This window comes from Anolis sagrei, chromosome 5 (assembly GCF_037176765.1).
Source record: "Anolis sagrei isolate rAnoSag1 chromosome 5, rAnoSag1.mat, whole genome shotgun sequence".
Lineage (NCBI taxonomy): Eukaryota > Metazoa > Chordata > Lepidosauria > Squamata > Dactyloidae > Anolis > Anolis sagrei.
In genome coordinates, this window is record NC_090025.1 from 52,359,986 (window position 1) to 52,381,154 (window position 21,169).

The 21,169-nt window shown below is 41.2% G+C and overlaps 1 protein-coding gene across 5 annotated transcripts; it reads left to right on the plus strand.

Annotated features, from left to right (window-relative positions):
• The first annotated feature begins 749 nt into the window (after window positions 1-749).
• On the plus strand, window positions 750-20,619 carry NPY2R (neuropeptide Y receptor Y2). 5 transcript variants are annotated; one of them, XM_067468698.1, is made up of 5 exons: window positions 917-1,536; window positions 6,174-6,293; window positions 7,061-7,127; window positions 7,812-8,033; window positions 15,053-20,619. In XM_067468698.1, the coding sequence occupies exon 5, from the start codon at window positions 15,092-15,094 to the stop codon at window positions 16,241-16,243; it is 1,152 nt and encodes a 383-aa protein (XP_067324799.1). In that variant the 5' UTR covers window positions 917-1,536; window positions 6,174-6,293; window positions 7,061-7,127; window positions 7,812-8,033; window positions 15,053-15,091; the 3' UTR covers window positions 16,244-20,619. The 5 variants fall into 5 exon arrangements, with proteins under 5 accessions (XP_067324800.1, XP_067324799.1, XP_067324798.1 ...); XM_067468699.1 differs by lacking the exons at window positions 917-1,536; window positions 7,061-7,127 and adding an exon at window positions 750-851; XM_067468697.1 differs by lacking the exon at window positions 7,061-7,127.
• The last annotated feature ends 550 nt before the right edge of the window (window positions 20,620-21,169 follow it).

A 21,169-nucleotide genomic window follows, 5' to 3' on the forward strand; every position in this document is an offset into this window, starting at 1 on the left:
AGCAGGCATGTAGCCGGGTGGGGGGGGGGGGGCCTTGGGGTGCTTCAGCCTCCCCCCCGAAATTCTCATGGTGGTTCGCGAAAAGGCCTTACTGGTGCATTATTTAAACTGTTATGTTTATTCATATCATGATCTGATTACCATACTCAATATATCCCATATGCATGGGGGTATTGGGATAATGATACGAAAGGTTTGCTAGGGTAGACCCTCTTTCACTCAGACTCAGCCCCCCCTCGAAATAAAACTCAGCCCCCACCCCCTGAATCGAAATCCTGGCTACGGGCCTGGGTCCAAGGCACTCTCAAAACTTTCCTCCAACACCACAATTCAACTACAACTCCAAATTCAAGGCCAATGCCCACCAAACCTTCCAGTGTTTTCTGTTGATCATGGGAGTTCTGTTTGCCAAGTTTGGTTCAATTCCATCATTGGTGGAGTTCAGAATGCTCTTTGATTGCAGGTGAACTATAAATCCCTGCTACTACAACTCCCAAATGACAAATCACCTCAACTTCAACCCCACTAGTATTCATATTTGAGTGTTTCAGGTATTTGTGTCAAATGTGATCCAGTGAATGAAAATACATCCTGCATTTCAGATATTTACATGACGATTCAGAACAGAAGAAAAATTACAATTGTGAAGTAGCAACATAAATAATTTTATGGTTGGGGGTCACCACAACATGAGGAACTGTATTAAGGGGTCCTTGCATTGGGAAGGTTGAGAACCACTGAAGTAGCTGGAGTAAAATGGGTGTTTCTTAGGGCTGCTCCCCTCTTTGGTCCCTGAAGTCTCCCCCAGAGGTCGGCTTGCTCTCTGTCTTTCCTCCCAGGTACTCCAGCAGGTAAGTTCCACCGCCTTCCCTGCTCTCCCCTCCCATTTGGGGGTTGAGAAGGGAGCAGAGCCAAGATTTGTAGGAGTCGCTATCGGGGCTCAGCTGGGAAAGCCTCCTTTCGCACAGAAGCAGCTTAGGCATCAACGTTGTGGATAGCTGGAAGGGAAAAGGGAAGAGGGAGACTCCTGTGGGTCTGCTCCAAGCGGAGGGGTGCTCACCCCAAAGCCCCCTCCTCTCCCAAACTCTCCTTTCCCATCCCTTCCTATCCATCCTGTGGCTCTTACTTCCCGCACCTTCCTCGGCTCCTTCCAACCTTTTCGAGCAGAGCGTCCTTTGCCATCGGGGCTTCAGTTCCCATCGGGAGGCGAGGATGATGGGAGTTGTATTCCCTGCACATCTGGAGAGCCTTCCCAGGCGCTGAAACTTTGGTCTCCTCTCCTCCCGACTTCTCTTCCCTGTCTCCTCCTGGCTTCAGTAGAAATCCGCCTGCCAGGGAGACAGAAGCACAGAGAGAGAGAGAGCTCTGGAAGCAAGCAAGGAAGCAGCAGGGATGTTGTTTGGGTGCCTTTTGGCTTCCTCTTCCCAACCCGAAAGACGGCAGGAAACTTGGAAGACCCTTCCTCTCGCTTGCTTCATGAATTATTTATTGAAGGAGACCCACAGCCTCTCTGCCCAGGGATTTCAACATGGACAGGTGAAATAAACTCTCCTAGAAAGAATCTATCTGGCATTGTTGTAGCAGCTTCTTTCTGGTTATTGTTGTTTGTTTGTTTGTTTGTTTTCCTTTCCAAAAGTACTTAGATTATCTCTGGAAAATGTCAACTGATTGATTTTGGAATTGCATGTTTATTTTTAAATCCAGGGTGGATAGGATCAATGGAGATAGGTTTCGTGTTTACAAGCGCTCACTCTGTATGGAACTTTCAGCCAAGGTTTTGTAACACACAGCTTTTTTCCATGCATGTTTTTAATGGGATCCTCTTTTCTGTCCCATTTAAGAAGGTTATTAGTTAAGATTGGGTCAGCGGCTCTGGAAGAAAAGCCACAGGGATTTTGACTATCCTTTCCAGTGTCAGCTCAACATGCAGAAAGGAAAAATATGTTGCATATGTTAAAACCTGGGATAATCTCTGCTAACCCTAATGTCTGTTATTAATAATGGATCAGATTGTTGTGAGTGTCAAAACTCTTTTTTTTTGTTAACCCTTCTCTTTCTCAAACATTTTGTCTGCTTTCCAAACATTGGCATAGATCAGTGGTTCTCAACCTTCCTAATGCCGTGGCCCCTTAATATAGTTCCTCATGTTGTGGTGACCTCCAACTGTAAAACTATTTTCGTTGCTACTTCATAAGTGTCATTTTGCTACTGTTATGAATGTAAATATCTGATATGCAGGGTGTATTTTCATTCACTGGACCAAATTTGGAACAAATACCCGATATGCCCAAATTTGAATACTGGTGGGGTTGTGGGGGGAGGGGGATTGATTTTTTCATTTGGGAGTTGTAGTAGCAAGGATTTATAGTTCACCTACAATCAAAGAGTATTCTGAGCTCCGCCAATGATAGAATTGAACCAAACGTGGCACACAGAACTCCCATGACCAACAGAAAATACTAGAAGGGTTTGGTGGGCATTGACCTTGAGTTTTGGAGTTGTAGTTCACCTACATTCAGAGAGCACTGTGGACTCAAGCAATGATGGATCTGGACCAAACTTGGCACAAATACTCAATATACCCAAATGTGAACACTTTTGGGAGTTTGGGGAAAATAGATCTTGACATTTGGGAGTTGTAGTTGCTGGGATTTATAGTTCACCTATTACCAAAGAGCATTCTGAATCCCACCAATGATAGAATTGGGCCAAACTTCCCACACAGAGACCTCAATGACCAACAGAAAATATTAGAGGGATCTGGGATGAATTGACAGTGATTTAGGGGAGATGTAGTTCACCTACATCCGGAGGGCACTGTGAATCCAAACAACTATGCAAAAGGGATTCCTAATACCATCAGAAATATGTGTTTTCTGATGGTCTTTGGCAACCCTTCTGAAACCCCCTCGCAACCCCCCCCCCCGGGGTCCCGGCCTACAGGTTGAGAAACGGTGCTATAATACTTCGAGGAAAAGTGAGGTAATTCCTCAAATTGTTTACCATTGACCGTAGAAGCCATAATTTGGGGGCTCTCATTCTATTTTAGGGACCGTGACCCTCAGATTGAGAATCACTGGCCTAGAGTTAGACATGGCGAGTTGAAAAGTATTCGGGATATTTTAAATTGCTAGAATGAGACTTTGAAATATATTTGAATGGACAAGAATGGTGAGGTGTGAAGGACACACAATTTTAGTCCAGAGTGAAGATTACTGAAACCGTGGAATGCTTAGGAAGAAAAAAAGACACACACACGCACACGCGCGCGCACACACACACACATAAATGGATAATAGATACAATGCAATGTGGTTCTGAGCAATAACCCATCCATAATTATTATTAATAATAATAACAACAACAAGAACAACAAGAGAAATAATAATAATAAGAGAAGCAACTGGTACAAACCAGTAAAGGTGGTCCCAGTGGTGATCGGCACACTGGGTGCAGTGCCTAAAGACCTTGGCCTGCACTTAAACACAATTGGCACTGACAAGATTACCATCTGCCAGCTGCAAAAGGCCACTCTACTGGGATCTGCACGCGTTATCTGCCGATAAATCACACAGTCCTAGACACTTGGGAAGTGTTTGACATGTGATCCAATACAACAGCTAGCAGAGTGATCTTGTTTGCTGTGGACTCATCTTGTTGTGTTTCAAATATTAATAATAATAATAATAATAATAATAATAATAATAATAATAAGTGTCAGCAGAATTGACAAGAAGCAACTGGAAAAGCTGACACAATATGAGGATTTAAAGATAGAATTGCAAAGATTCTCACACAAGCCAGTAAAGGTGGTCCCAGTGGTGATTGGCACACTGGGTGCAGTTCCTGGAGACCTTGGCCTGCACTTAAAAACAATTGTCACTGACAAAATTACAATCTCTTAACTATAAAAGGCAATCCTACTTGGATCTGCATGCATTATTTGCCAATACATCACACAGTTCTAGACAATTGGGAAGTGTCTAACATGTGATTGAATACAAAAGCCAGCATACTGATCTTGTTTGCTGTGTACTTATTTTGTTATGTATCAAATCATCATCATCATTGTCGTCATCGTCATCATCATCATCATCTTTATTTATAGGCCACTTTATCTTCCGGGGGACTAAGATTTTAGATATAGTACAATGGGTTTCTTAGCAAAACATAGGATGCCCCAAAATCCCAATCTGTCCTGATTTCAGCTTTTGTCGACCAAATGCCATTTGTCCTCTGCTTGCATTTCTCAGATTCCAAAGTACGTGTATTTCTCTTCTTAATTTATACTGCCAAGATTTCTCAGAGGAAGCTAACTCGGCAGAACACTTTAACAAGGATATAAAAATTTGATAGCAACAGAGAAGACCTTAGCCAATCGCTTTGTATTGATGGGGCTGGAAAGCCTGAAGAAGTAATGGAGAAAAACAAAAACAAATTGCAAATAAAGGAAGACTTTACATTCTATGTCATTCCATTGCTTTATTTTAAAGGTCACAGTTGACATTTCTCTCTCTCTCTGATTGGGAATAAATGTAGGGTTCTTTGACCTCCATCCATGAAGAGAAAGCAAAGTGTCTAGTGACTCAGTTGGGCAGTAGCGTTTTTTAAAGGCCAATCTAAATACCAACAGTATGATGGTAAACTTTCAAGGAGAGTACAAAAAATAACAAAAGTTAATAAACTAGTCCTAGTAGGGGGCCATGGCGGCAAAATGGGTTAAACTGCTAAGCTGCAGAACTTGTTGATCGCAAGGTTGGTGGTTTGAATCCAGGAAGTGGGGTGGGCTCCTGGGGTTAGCTCCAGCTTCTGCCAACCTAGCAGTTCAAAAAAATGCAAATGTGAGTAGATCAATAGGTACCACTTTGGCGGGAAGGTAATGGTGCTCAATGCACTCATGCCGGCCACATGACCAAGGAGGCGTCTATAGTGTGTGTGTGTGTGTGATATATATATAGGGTTTTGGAAGCAAGGAAGGTGAGGGAAAAAAGATCTGAGTGGTGAAGGGTGAAGAAGGTGAGGAAAAAAGGCTTTTGAGGGTGAGGGGAGGAGAAGGAGCAGGAAAAAGAAGGACAAGCTTGGATGGAGAGGAGGGGGAGAAGAAGGAAACTGCAGAGCCCCTCAGTATGCTTTGTGGAGCTCCAAGGGCTCCACAGAGCACACTTTCGGAACTGCTGTGCTAGATGGTATTGAAACAGTATACAGGTGTCTAATCTATATGTGTAACCTATATCTCAATATCTAATTGTATGCATTGCTGATAAATCCAGGGTGATACAGTTGTTTGAGTGTTGGATTTAGACACCGAGAGACTTCAGGTCTCAATCTCTGCTCTGTCATAGAAACCTGCTGGGTGATCTTGGGCAAGGTTTGCTCTCTCAGGCTGAAGGGAGAGCAATGACCAACCTCCCCATGATTAATCATGCCAAGAAGACCTTAGGAAAGGGTTTTCACAATTCAGAATCAAGTTGAAGAGGCACATCATAGCAGCAGGAGGAGAATTGCCAATGTACCTTTCAGTTCCATTTTTTTTACTGTCAATACTTGCAAAAGATTAAAGTAGAAATCTTGGGAAAGGTTTCATGTAAATAAAAATAATTAATTTTCATTAGTTTTGCATTTTTGAAATTTTCATTCTTCATTTTCATTGATTTTCATTTTCCTTGATGTTTTACCTCACTTATCCTTACACCAATTGAACCGAAATCTGGACATTTTTGAGCAACAAGTCCAACAAGCCATTATACTCGATTGGTTACTATTTTAATAAAACCCTTCTGAATGGGGTGACATCCTGAATAAACATGATTAAGAACAATTTTAATATCCTTTTAGTGTTCATTGTGCTTCTATTCCTGAGCTCAGGAGGTGACTTTAAGGATGATGAATATAATAACAAGCTGAGACCATGTATTGCTGAGAAGTGTTAAGATAGTATTCTGGCTCCAAGAGCAGCATCCTACTGCTACAAAGTTATGAAGGACATTGATATTCCATTATATTAATTTGCCCTAAAAGTCACTTTTGAAACTTTGTTCTTGGGTGCACACGAGAATAACCATGATCTCTTTCTGAATACCCAGGGTGCCAGTCTATCTGAGTTGTGTAAGAAGATGGATTTGCAGTTGCATTTCAACTGTCATTTGCTTTCCCTTCCTTCCAATTCTCAATAGATGTGAATGACTTCAAATACAGTGTTAGCTTTGGCACCTCTGACATCCTTGCCATAGATCTCCAAATGTTTCGGCATGTGTCAAGATGTAACATTTCCAGCTTGAAAAGTCTCAAGAAAGGTATAGTAATTCAGCAGTGATGGGGTGTGATATTCCTAAGATAACTTCTTTTAAATTATTTATTGTTATATATGCATTATGTTTAGCTCCTGTTTTGTCATCAAGAAGATTTAAAGCTGCATACATGGTTCTTCTCCTTCCCACAATAGTGTTAGAAAGCAAGCTAGGCTAAGTGAGAATGGGACTGACAGTAGTCAGTAGTCAGGCCTGTGAATTTTATGGTTCAGTGGAGACGTGAACATGCATTTCACAAGTCTAAATTAAAATGTCATTTGAATCACTTGTGAAAACTTTTTGGAAGTATCTGTGTCCTTTCTGTTTCAAATTAAGATAAAACAGGAAGCTTAACTCAAACACGGATGGTTTTGGGAAGCAATGGGGAACGTCCAAACTAGTTACAACTTTGGAGGAGCTGTCCAAGATAATAATAATAATAATAATAATAATAATAATAATAATAATACCAACAGCAACAACACTTTATTTGTATTCTGCCCTTCTCCCCGTGAGGACTCAGAGTGGATTTCAGTGTAAACAGAAACCGGCAAACATTCAATGCCTTGTTAAAATCAATGATACACACAAACACAAACAAAGGCAGAGGCTTCTTCTTTCATTTCTGGTTCTGGGGGAGGTGCTGTTCTCCATTTCCAAGGAGCCTGTTTTGTGACCTCCTGGTCATGTGACTGGCATGACTGCTTGGAGCATCTTATGCCTTTTCTGCTGAAGTGGTACCTACTTACATTTGCATGTTTTTGAACTGCTAGGTTGGCAGAAGCTGGGCTAACAGTGGGAGCTCACCCTGTCCCATGGATTTGAACTGCCAACCTTCAGGTCAGTAGTGCAGCAGCACAAAGGTTTAACCGATTGTGCCACTGTGGCCCTGAATTTTGTCCTTCAAACAGGTTCACAATCTTGGCTAGCTGCTTTAAAACCAACTGGAATCTGGAACAGATTCATGCCCTCCCACTTCTGAGCCAGTTGGAAGACAGAGCAGGAAGTGCCAGCAGTTCAACCCATTTCATTTCACATCTTATTGCTTTTCTTAAGTTGCCCTGGTAACCTCAGTTGTTGTGGGAGATGTCAATCTATCACCAGGGTTGAAATAAGAACCAACTGCCATTCTTATCATCACTATGGGTGTCTTTTGCCTTAGGCAGCAGAATGTCTTGATCCAATTTTGTTCTCCTCCGCAAACAGTGGCTGGGATGCTTTGCAGTTATGGTTTTTTTTTTTGGTGGATAAAATATCTGTGCTTCCCACATATGGTATCCATAAAGAACAGAACACATAAATTATGGGAATGCACTGTACCAAGGCCATTGCCTTAGAGAGAAGTGCTATAGAATTTCAATAAGGCTAGGATGGCTCATTAGGTTATCATTGACTTGGACTAGAACTTGCCTCCATGCATGCAAAATTGCATCTAAAGAAACAATTCTCAGGGCATGTTTGCTTTCCACAAAGGGTGGATTCTGGTAACATAGTACTGCCCATGGCATTCCCTTGTATCAACAGGATCTACATCTATTGGATAATCTAGACAGCTTCAGTGACAGGCCTTGAGATGAAGATGAAGGTTGCAGCGTTTCTGTGGGAGTAGCCAGGATATGGTGCACAACCCGTAATTCTTGCTTTTTGTACTGACGGCATTTATTGGAATTGGAGTCCCAAATCTCTGGAGAGTGCCACTATAAGCATCCCATGTTGGCCTGTTGGCACAACCAAGTTCAATACCAGGTAGGAGTTCTTTTTATTATCACCAAGTAGGAGCTGAATTGAATAATAATAGCCATATTGTGCTGTTTGGTTTCATGCCACCTATAGATATATTTTCCTCTGTGTAGAGCTTCCTTGAAAGATGTTGCTTTGTGGACTAGATTCCAGAATCCCCCAACCCAGCTCTACATTCTTGACAGCATTGTTATGATTCAAGGTTTTTTTTTTTTGAGAAACCCAACACAGTAGGACCGTGCTCCTCAAAATGATGCTTCCTAGACTTGTTCCAATTTCTTGATGGTTGGCTACTGTCATATTAGAAAAACATCATTGGCTCCCCACCTCAGATATTATTAGATGCACTTTATTTATTTATCATGTCAGGAGTGAACCAAACAGTTGTATTGCATTAAAAACAAACAAACAAGCAAAACACAAAGTTTGCAAACTTGGTATTTGATTAAATGTCCTTTGACCAGTAGCTGGCCACTTGGAGTGCCTCTGGTGTTGCTGTAAGAAGGTCCTCCATTGTGCATGTGGCAGGGCTCAGGTTACATTGCAGCAGGTGGTCTGTAGTTTGCTCTTCTCCACACTCACAAGTCATGGATTCCACTTTGTAGCCCCATTACTTAAGGCTAGCTCTGCATCTAATGGTGCCAGCCTGTTCAGTGCTTCCAAGTTGCCCAGTTTTCTGTGTGCCCAGGAGGGAGTCTCTCATTTGGTATCAGCCATTGATTGAGGTTCTGGGTTTTAGCCTGCCACTTTTGGACTCTCGCTTGCTGTGGTGTTCCTGTGCATGTCTCTGTGGATCTTAGAAAACTATTTCTTCATTTACGTCATTGGCGTGCTGGCTGATACCCAAACAGGGGATGGGCCGGAGATGTCACTGCCTTGATCCTTTCACTATTGGTTGCTACTTCCCAGTGTGAAGTGAGTGAAAGAATTATGGGAGTTCCAGATAAAATGCTTCATGCAGAAATTGAAATGTTTAACATGAAAGTAGGACCAGTTCTTAACAAACCCAACCTTTCTACTTGTACTTCAAACATGCCTCCAATTCTGTTGTCATTGTCACAACATACAGTTCTGGATGTGTTCTTCAGCCCACAATGGGAGCAGCTGAATTTCCTTGTTCATATAAATAGGATTGCTGAAAACTGTCTGACATTGTAATGCTATATATGCCTACTAAAAAAACCAAACCCTATTGCTTTGAAAAAGACTTGCTTCCAGGGTAGTAGATATAGAGTTGCAGTGTTAAGAAGGTGGGTGTTCTATAGAAACAAATCTATGGTATGTATTTCTATAGAAAGCATTGTCCCTACTCTACATTACTGTTATCTGTAATGAACAATAAGTAGTTGAAGGAGTTCTGACAAATTAAATGCATATTAGAAAAAGTTGCCCAGTTTGCCTTGATATAATGTGGAAAGTCTGCCCATAGATGTCCTTCTGAGTACTATGGATTAGTACTCAGAATGCTGGGTGCAGCAATCCAACATCCAGAAGCCTGTGGAATGCACTTTCCAGTGAAATCAGGGTGTCTCCTTCTCCCCTCTCCTTCAGGAAAAACCTCAAGTCTTGGCTTTGGGACCAAGCATTCAGGCAGCTGGCTGAGTAACTAATGACCCGTGAGAATTGTCAATTAAGAGACCTTGGACTGGAACTCTGGACTATGATTTGGATTTGTGGACTCAGACTTGGTTGTGTTAATATTTTAAGGGCCAATATTTTTAATGTATTTTTATTGCTTTTTAATGTATTTTTTTATTGCTGTTGACCTGTTTATGTTAATTGTTGTGCTCTAACTGTTTCTTTGTCGGCATCTAATGACTGCCAGTTGTAAGCTGTTCAGAGTCCCCCTTCGGGGGTTGAGAAGGATGGGATGTGAATGCTCCAAACAAATAAACAAACAAACAAACACTACTCCAGATTTTCACCATAGGCAAGTGTGGTCTTCTGGATGTTGGATTGCTGCCCCCAGCATTCCTCACCAGTGGTTGGCTAGACCACAGTGGCAATTGGTTTTATTTATTTATTTCATGTCAAAAGCATTTCAAACATAAGTATGATTAAAAATAGAAGGAGCACAAGCAGCTAAATAATTTTTGACCAAAACCAGGCAACAGTGACTGCATTGTATGTAGCTTTAAACAATTCTTCCTCTGTACATGAGGCAGGGCATTGTGGACAAGCATGCAGGTGCAGAGTTGTGTGTTCTGATCCACAGTCACACAAGGTGGAGGATTCTTCTAGGTAGTTCCATTTTGCCAGGTTGTCTTTTGATCTGTCTACTCCACTTCTGAGTCTGTTCAGGGACTTCCAAGTTGCCCATTCTTGGTTTGCCACTGGAGGCAGACCCTCATGTGTGTGAGGGGGCATCCAATTGGGATTTCCTGGTTTAGCTATCCAAAGGGATGCTCTTGATGTTGCTTGGGAAACAATAAGAGGAATGGTGATTCTCATGAAGCTTTTCCTTGATTTGAATCTGCTGGGAGGAGGCTGATAGCCATGCAGTGGATGGCTTTCACAGTGGCAAGTAGCAGGATTCCTATAAATTGGACAGCAGTTTTTCTCTGGTTTTCAATCTAGACCAGTGATGGGCAACCTTTTGAGCTTGGTGTGTCAAAGTTCACCAAAAAGCAAGCATTATTTAGGTGGGGTGTCACTTCAAGAAAAAAACCCTATAATTTTGCGATATTTATAGTTTAAATAACAAAAATGTATAATAATAATATATGGCAGGAAATTGCACCCATAACTCAGACTCTCGCCTCTCCCAGCTCTCTCCTCCCTTCACTTTTCTCAGTAATGATGGTTACTTTGAAATCCACAACACCCCAGAACAGTAAATTGGATGATGGTTGCTGTGATTATGTGGTTGCTGGTGATGGATCACAGGGCCCCCAGAGATGTGTCCCCCATGGCATTCCACTGCTCCCTGTGCCCCTGGCCGGAAGTGAGGCCAAAGATTCCCTAACGGCCTAACTGGAAGTTCCAGAACTAGATGCTACACTACTGTAAATGTTTTATCCTCGGCTTCTGCACCTGGCTATGAAGGAGCCGAGGATGAAATGTCCTTCTCGGGATGCAGACCCAAACTTCTCTGTATGCAGCTGCATGCAGCCACGTGTCATCAAAAATGTCTATGCATGTCAGTGCTGACACACATGTCATAGGTTCGTCATCATGGATCTAGACAGTAGAGGGCTTATCTACATTCCTGAATCAGTTTGAGGGATAGAGTTAACTACTTTGGACAGCTCCTTTACAGTTCATAGGGAAATATAGAGGAGATCCACTTCTCTGTTGACATGGGCCCACCATCCGTTGATGTTAGGCTGGGGCATTGCTGTTTAACAACATTTGGAGGACCAGAAGTTGTTCACCTTTTGGATTATGTGAACAAAGCAGCAGACAATTTGATTAAAAGTGTGTAGAACTAAGAATGGGAACTTCCTTTTCTTTGGGCTTTAGCTGAAGAGTTCTGTTGGATACAAATATAATAATAGGATAGTGCCTCTTCTTCTTTCTCTATTGTGTTCTTCAAATACCAGCTCACACCAAGGTTAGCTCAGGCTATTTTAAAATATATTTGAAATTTAATTTCAAGGGTAATGTGCTATAAAAATCACTTCACAGCATTAAACGGGTTATTTGAGTGTACAGTTTCTTTCTACTATTTGAAGCAAGCTGCTCTGTTATACTGGCATTTTGAAGGAGGAAAATAAAGCCCCTTTGTATATTATAGCTGTCTGAATAGTCAGAAATATCACGGTTAAACAGTCCTATAGTCAGTTAAAAGGGCATTGACTGTGGGGGCTGAAGCAGGACTATTTTCTTGGTTTTCCCCTACTTGAAACATTGCTTCTAAAATCTCCTTTGACTGGAGGATATCATTTTTAAATCTTCAGTGACAAGAACAGTATGTTGCTGGTCACAAAGGTCAACTTCATTCCCAGGTGCAGAATGACTGAGAGGTGTTTCAGATGCAATATTTCCCTTTATGCATGAAGAGTCCTTCAACCAAGGAAAGTAATTTCTGTGTCAGGCGACAAAGCCATATGTAGCTTTTTTTGCTGTGTTTACTTAGTTTGGAAACTGTTTCACAGTGCATGGACATGCAGCAGAATATAGATAAGTGGATGATACTTTCATAGTTGCGCAAATACATTTGATGATAATGTCCTGTTGTTTTATAAGAAAAGCAAGCTGCAGTCTCCATAAGTGATAAGATCTGGAGCCTGTCGAGATAAACTCTGTCATTGGAGAGAGGCAGGAGGAGATGGAGGTATTAGGGACAGGGAATTTTCCAGGGGGAAGACTGCTCAAGCTTGAGATGCCAGTGTGGAAAGCAGACTAATTTGGGAATATGAGCTTAGCAAAATATACTATTTAATTGACGACTCTCCACAATAATTGTGATTGGTTTTAAATGTTTCTAATGCTTAATATTTAGTTATATCTTATTTCTGGACATTATGATGCTTTGTATGATTTTGTCTTGTATTTTTATGTTAAATGTGCTTTGATTTGTATTGTATTATATTTATACACTGTGTATTTGCAATGTGGCACTGAAGTGGTCAAACTGTAAACCATTCCGATTCCCCTTGAGAGTGAGAAGATGGGGTAGAAATATAGGAAATAAAAAAAAAATATTTCCTCGGATCCTGTTGAATTGCATTGGCAGTTGTGTGGTTTTCCAGGTGCCATTGGACTAAAACTCCCAGAATTATCAAAGCAGATGATCCAGAGAGTTGTAGTCCAACAGTACCTGGGCAACTGCATGATTTTTTACTTCTACTGTTTGGCAAAAATGGTAAAAGCATGGGCTGTGTGTGTTTCTGACTTTCCACAAGCCCTGTAAAAAGAAAAAATCTATTTGCAAACCACACTCCACATAACCATTTGGAGGCATAGCTTGCCAATGTAATTTATTCTCCTATGCCTGTTTTTGGGTTATAAAAGTCATTTTTGGAAAGCAGACATGACTATCAGAGATTGGCTTCTGCTGCAGTAGAGTATAGCAAATAACAATGAAATACTGAAAAGACAAGTGTGCAAACCACCTGATGCAACTGTGACACTTGTTTGCCCATACACTTTGCTGTGTTAATAAGTTGTGTAAGTTGAACCACAACATAAAATATTGAGCCCTTGGTGATGCAATGGGTTAAACCCTTGTGCCGGCAGGACTGATGACCAACAGGTCAGCGATTCGAATCCAGGGAAAGCGGATTCTGTCAGCTCCAGATCCCCATGTAAAGGCACGAGAGATGCCTCCAACAAGGATGGTAAAACGTTAAACATTCGGCATGCCCTGGGCAGTGTCCCTGTAGATGGCCAATTCTCTAACACCAGAAGAGACTTGCAGTGTCTCAAGTTGCTCTTGACACACACACACACACACACACACACAGCATAACATATTGGACATTGATGTCAAGAGGCTTATGATTTTATAAACACTTTGAAGTAAATGTCATATCTAATGCTCATCTGTTTTTGGCTAAATTACATTTCTAAAATTAAGGTGTGCATTAGATTTGTGTAATATGGTAATCTTAGTGCTGAGCCAAAGTAAAGGGGGAAGCTACTTCAGGAGCACCTGGAGCCCCTCCTTGAGGGATGTCACCTCTAATTTTTGCCGTGGCTAAATGCTATGCTGGAATTTGTAGTTTGGTGAGGCATCAGCATTCTTTGACAGCCCCAATGATCCCAGAGTAAAGTCCCCATGTCCCCATAGCATTGAAGCAGTTAAATTCAACAGCATAGATGCACCCCAATGTTTTCTTTTCCATTTCTGAAAGCTTTGGTGTTCCAACACTTTTGTTTCTAGAGAAGGGATTATAAGCATGCAGCCACTGTAATGTTCACCTTTGCTTTTGGCCAAATTACAAAGAGTGCACTTTTTGCCACTGCACATTACATTTGCCAACAAATCCTTTTTTCTTTTGGTTTCAGTATTTTGAAAATGTAGGCACACATTAGATTCCATGGCACATTAGACTCAAGTAAATATGAGCATATGCATATTATGTGACCACACATTATTTTTAAAAGAGGCATCATTGAACATTAGCAGTCGGCAGACTTCATGTTTGTGAAATATACTTTAGGTATATTCTGAAAGAGAGATCATATGTTGTAGTGGTTTAAGTGTTAAGTATTTGACTATGACTCTGAGAAAAGTTTCTGAATTTTTATTCAGCGAGTGAAACATACTGTGTGACCACTGTCCTGGTCTCAGAGAAAGGCAACAACAATCCCCTTTGACCAAATCTTGCCGAGAAAACTTGGTAATAGGGTCACCTTAGGGTTACCATACGTTGGAAATGACTTGAAGACACACAACCAAAATAATAATCTAAAAACCTCGAAGCCAGGTCCAGAGTAAGGATGCTGGGAGGCAAAGAGGGCCTAGGTAATCACCTAAGACAACAGAACCAATTTTCTGGGATACCTAAACATATACTGGCTGGTGAGCCCTTTCCTTGCTATTTTTGGTGTCTTGGTATTTCTGTATGGAACAGGTGAGTGCAAGGGCTTTAGATTCAGCAGAATGAAATGTCATTGGAATGTCCTGCCTCAGGCTCACTTATTTTAAAGCGATACAGCAGCAGGACCTTTTGCCTGAGACTGGAAGGTTCATAGTGTCTTGGTGTCCTCCTTAGAAGCTTAGGATAAAATCCTTTAATGGCAGTAGTCTGTGTTAACATTTTAGGCATATGGAATATGTACACATGAAGTAAGGAGGAATGGATGATCTTTCCACACTTACCCCCCAAGCCATCCTTGCTGCATTAGCCCTTTTGTGTAGAATGCCACTGCCTGCAGAGGGAAGCATCCCTCTCCAATGAATTGCTATCTATGATGGTATTTGTGCTCTTTGGAAACCTAGGACCTCCCTCCCTCCCCAACACAACATCTAATTCTAACTCGTGCTCTTACTTTTCCTCATTTTGAATGTTTTTTTCTGTCTATAGTTTTGCATTTTTAGCTTGCTAACATCTCAATTTTCTTGCTTTTCCTCATAGGTGAGACGTTAATCCATGTTTTGAATTGAAAGAAGAAAGATGGGGTTAACTGGACGATCAAAAACAATAGGAAACTGGACAAGCCTAGCTAAAATGGACCTGTACTCAAGACTGAACTTGCCAGGCTTTGACAGTGATCTGCCAACTGATCCAAAACAAGATCTCAAAGACAGCACAAATTCGGTTGAGGTACAGATAATTCTTATCTGTGCCTACTGTGTTATTATCCTGCTAGGGTTAGTGGGCAACTCTTTAGTGATTCATGTGGTGATCAAGTTCAAGAGCATGCGCACTGTGACTAACTTCTTCATTGCAAATTTGGCAGTGGCTGATCTGTTGGTGAACACTCTTTGCCTCCCTTTCACTTTAGTTTACACATTACTGGGAGAATGGAAGCTTGGCCCAGTACTGTGTCACCTAGTGCCTTATGCCCAAGGCCTTGCAGTGCAGGTATCTATAGTTACGTTGACTGTGATTGCCTTGGACCGGCACCGCTGCATTGTGTATCACTTGGAGAGCAAAATCTCTAAAAGAATCAGCTTCCTAATCATTGGGGTGGCCTGGGGTGGCAGTGCTCTCTTAGCTAGCCCTCTGGCCATCTTTCGGGAGTATTTCTCCATTGAGCTGAATCCCGATTTCAAGATGGTAGTTTGTGCTGAAGCCTGGCCAAAAGAAGCTGTGGTCAGTTATGGCACTATCTATAGTATCTCAATGCTTCTGATCCAGTATGTCTTGCCTCTCGTGATCATCTCATATGCCTACATTCGTATCTGGTGTAAACTAAAGAATCACGTCAGTCCCGGGGCAGGGAATGATCACTACCACCAGAGGCGTCGGAAAACTACCAAGATGTTGGTCTGTGTCGTGGTGGTGTTTGCAGTCTGCTGGCTGCCTTTTCACATCTTTCAGCTTGTCAGTGATATTGACAGCAAAGTGTTGGATCTGCAGGAGTACAAACTGATCTACACGCTCTTTCATGTCATCGCTATGTGCTCCACTTTTGCCAATCCCCTCCTCTATGGCTGGATGAATAACAACTACAGAACAGCTTTCTTGACAGCTTTCCGTTGCGAACAGCGGCTGGATTCCATCCACCCCGAGGCGTCACCTGCACTCAAAGCCAAGAAGAGCCTGGAAGCAAAAGAGAATCTCTGCAATGGATCACCATTTTCACAGCCTACAAGTGTTTGAGAGCCAGATTGGATAGGCTGATGGAGGTGCATGAATGCTCCTTTTCATTCTTTTCTGTAGATAAGCTACATGTGCTGAAGAACATGAATGCATATTTAACTTTTGGTGACTACCAGATATTGTGAGGAGAGGGGAATATGTACTGGAACCATGGGAAGAGGGGTATTTAAACTCTTTTCCTGTGCCATTTTCCTGATGAAATTGTCCCCAACTGGTGTTTAATCCAGCTGGAAAAAGCATACATATACACTTGCCAGATTGGGGCATATAGCAGTGTTATGAAATCAGTGCACAAAGAGAGGATTTAGCACTTTCTTCAGTGTAGTCCTGATTCATAGTTCATTCTCACCTAGCTTGGATTTGCACAAAGCAGGGAATTGACACATCTCTGTTGCATGCTTTGTGTGGCTCCCGAAGGAAATTAATATGGACCAAGGTAGTTTGTAAGAGAACAGTTTGGTGCAGATCCTCCGTTGATACATAAGAACTTTTATGAACCAGAGGAAATTTGAGAAAGTTGAAGATTTTTTTCTCTGCATTTTGAAAAGACAACCATTTCTATTCAAGGAGAAGGTCAATTCCAAAGAAATAGGACAGAGCAGTCTGATTTCCCGTTGCCTAAAAAGAAATCAGGAGCACATATGGTAGCGACACAGCTGAGATGGTTTTAACAGTGTTTCTATAAATAAAACAGTAGTGAGGAGAAAAGGCATTGGTATTAGAGGCTGACAAACAGATGAATGCTGGGAACACAGAGTGTAGCCCTTTTGGCTAAAAGATCAAAGTACCCTCTTGTGGTAAAGATGGAAATTGCTTTTGAAACTCAAGCTTGCCTATTTTGTTTCTGAGGAAAGAGGTCCCCAGAAATCAAGGTGCACAATGTGTTGTGTGCTTTTACAAAGGCGTTGATGTTTTCCTGTTGAGGTGGGACCCAAGGTTAACAAAACACAAACATCTAGTTACAAGCCTTTTGCAACAGAAATCTGGAGGACAAACTACTAATTACAAATGTAGGGTTTAGTTTGCATTATACATAATTGACATTTGTATAGTTCTGATGAATCCAGAGTGTTTATTATTTCACAATCTGCTACAGGCAATTTAATAAGGAAGTACTCAATATCCTATGGTTCTTTTCAGCCCTCTTCTAGAAGGAAAGATTTGTTTGCAAGATTCAGAGCTTGGAAAATTATTTCTGAGACAAAACCACCCATATCTAAGCAGTGATGGCATGGTGCTCTGGGATCCATTGCACCATCTTACCACTGTTCAGTTATGGATGGTGTCAATATCTTGTTGTATTCCCTAGTCTTAAAAGTAACACTCAACCATTCCTGCAATCCATTTGGCCATTGTCCTACAAATAGTCTTCTTCCTTCTGTCTCCATTTACAAAATTTTGTCCTATTTACTATAGTCACCAGGATTGTGTGGATGAGAAATTAGTTTGCTTCCTTAGAGAAGAACTTTCCAAAATATGTAATTTTTTTCATAATTCTCAAATAAAATATGTATTTTTTCATAATTCTCAAATAATGAAAGTATTTGAGAATTTAAAAACTGGCTTGCTGGGGAAAATGCAATTCACAGATTTGCCCATCTGGACAATCAACACTTAGCTCTTAAAACATCAACTTTGCTTCTCTCTGTAGTAGTCAGTGGTTGATTTAGGTTTGCTACCTCTTATCCCCCTTGGCAGGCTCTTGGTCTTTAGCACAATATAGAAGGCAGATGCAACCTGACCAGCTCCATACTCTAGAATACCTATAATAATTGACTTTGGCCAAAGCAGATGGATGTAAATTTCATTCTGTTAATTTTGATCAGGTCCAAAAATCGCTATTTATTTTTTTACATTCAACAGAAAGACCTTGAATTGTGAAAGCAAAACTGATATTTCTCCATCTCTGGTAGAACAAAGGCATGCCTATTTATTTATTTACCCTATTTATATCCTGCCTTTCTCTACCCTATGGGGGGGTTCAAGGTGGCTTTACATATAGGCAACTATTCAGTGCCTTTGGACAACATACAGTTAAAATACATTTAAGTTAAAATTTAAAATTAAAATTAATGCACATAGAACATATAAGAACATTGCATTTGCTATTAAAATCATGTCATCCACAATCGTAATCTGAGGCAGTTCCAATAATCGTTGCACAAATTTTGTAGCTGTTATTGCACTATCATTAATCTCCAAAGGCTTGATCCCAAAGACAGGTTTTTACTTTTCTTCTGAAGGCCAGGAGGGAGGGGGATGCTCTAATATCACTGGGGAGGGGGTTCCACAGCTGAGGGGCCGCCACTCAGAAGGCCCTCTCTCTCATTCCCACCAGTCGTGCCTGTGAAGAAGTCGGGACCAAGAGCAGGGCATCCTCAGATGATCTTAATCTTCTATATACATTGGGAGTGGGGCAAGTGTACTGCACAGATAGGATACCTGTAATATCTTTATGTCCTCAATACATCCATTTATAAAATGTGATTTTTAAGAGCCCATTTTTGTCTTCCAGGACCTGAGCAAGAAAACGTATCCATGTATCCCCAACCTGTTTTAATTTGGGTATGGGCTTTATCACAATTTTCCTCCCAGTTGGTGGCTTTCATGTTGGGCATGGTGAATCCACACTAGACTTGAACCCAAATCAGTTTGAATGAAAATTATTTGTAATATTTGGTGGGCCATTTTGTTCAAAAACAGAACGGGAAGGAGGGACTCACAAAGCCCAGCAAAATGGATCAAGGAAGCCAGATTTTATTGGTTCCTGGATAGGAAGGGGTTAAATCTGCTGTTTCTTTTCTCCCTCCCCTGGCAGCAGCAGTGTCCCTCCATTTTTGGGGGGAAAGTTTCCTAGAATCCTCCAGAGCGATCCCTGCTGGGAACTTGCTTTCCCAGCAGCACTTGCATAGGGCAGGCATTGAAAAGTTCCTCTCAGAGCATGAGGTGAGTTCAAGTTTCTCTCTGTGTGTGTTTCTCAGCCAGTAAAAAGCCTGGTTGTGTTTATATGTTGATTGGCTGGGAAGGACACAACTGGTGACTGCAATTCCTAGAAACCTCTCTTGCAATTTGTCTTATTTTTAAAAAGGTGATAGTTAAATTTTAAATTATTCTAAAAAATCAGTAGATTGGTGAATTGTTTTGAAACTTGGCAGGCCTGCAGTTTTAAATGGGGTCTAAAACTGAGGTAGGTTTCATGCAGATAGGCCTTAAAATGACTGAAAATTGAGACTTTAAAGTTTCTCATTGTAGCCAATGGGCCAAATCTTTGCAATACCCCTCTTCTTTTGAGTAACTTCCTGGTAAACAGAATAAGAGGTCAGCCAACAATGGACCCTGAAATGGGATGCTTTTTGGCTGAATCACACACCTCTAATCCACATTATATTTGAAAAGAGCTGTCCAAGGTGCTAAACCCATTTTCTGAAAAGGTCTAGAAAGTCCTAAAGTTCTTTCAAAGCAAACACTTTTACAATTTGGCTTTCTGGGGGCACATATACCCCCTTGAGTTCTAGGGGAAGACACATGCAACCTTGAGACCTCTGGAAGTACCCACCTGAGCTGCACATGTCTACTCAGAATACTCTGCCTACAACAGGGCTTGTTCCCCAGTCAGTGAATATAGTAGTATGGACTAATCTATATTTTCATGTTCCCAAGCCTAGCTACTTTATAGCCACAGTTTGTCCTCCCTGATTTCAGAATAACTGCATACAGCTCGTTGAGATGTGTACAAGGAGAATTTCATAATTGAAAAAAGAAGTAGTTGGAATTTAAGCTTATTCATAGGAATATATTAGTTGCAGAAAAGGGAGGAACAAATTTAAAATGAAAAAAGCAATATATATACACTACTGTACACACCGTTTTACCCTCCAGTCAATATTGGTATGGGTGTATAGTGAGGAATGCCAAGTGCTTGAACTTTTAGCCTGATCCATACTTAAACATTTGGAGGTAAGCCACTTGATTCCCAGTGGTGTTAAGTTGACTCAGATCTGAATGTTCATCTCACATGGGTTGCAGATTGAGCTGCTGGCATAACTGACTCACCAGGTTTGAAACTGTTCCTAGTTGCTATACACCACAATGGGATGGTATGTGATTTTGCAGCAAAGCTGCTGAAAGCTGATCATCTAGCTCTATGGCTTTTTGCTGTCTATGCTCCTGTGTTGCACATCTTGCCTTCGATCTTTACCCACCATCACACTCTCTGTGATTAAAAACATCCAAATGGAATGTAAACCAGACAACACTGTGCTGCTTTGTCATCGTACACTAACTAATGATGTTTGCATGCATGTTGTCTCCCTTATGCTCAGGTATAAGAACTGTTTCTCTTGTAAATCCACAGCTATAAATGATAATGCACAGTTCTCTGGTGTGTTTTGCTTGCTTTTTTATTTCCTTTCAAGGAGAGGATAGTGACTCATGAGATCCATCAAAACCAAGGGGTATTGTCATACTTCTCCCCATTTTGCGGTGCCAAATAGATGTAGACAAATTATCTGTCTTTTAAAATATGGGTTTATCTCATAAGTTGAAATGTTCTTTATGGCTCCATGAACAATTGTGGAATTGTGACAACTACAAACAACTGCAAAAAGGTGGTCCAAAATAGGAATTCTAGGGGTTGCATTTCCAGAAAGTAAGATATAACATTGAGAAAAGCGATGAGCACCTTGAAGAACAGTATACCTATATATTATGGATGTTGAGAATGGCTCATTTCCCTGCTACTTGTTCTACATGTATCTTCATCTGGATTTCAGTGCTGGAAGTAAACCTAGCTGGTGACGTGAGAGTACATCAGTGTTGGGAACTAGGAGTAAAGTCTGTCTCCTTCCCTATACATGACAGAATACCTGAAATTAGGAAAGGTCACATCTGTAAACTGTTTCATAGGGATCTGTTCACATAATCCTG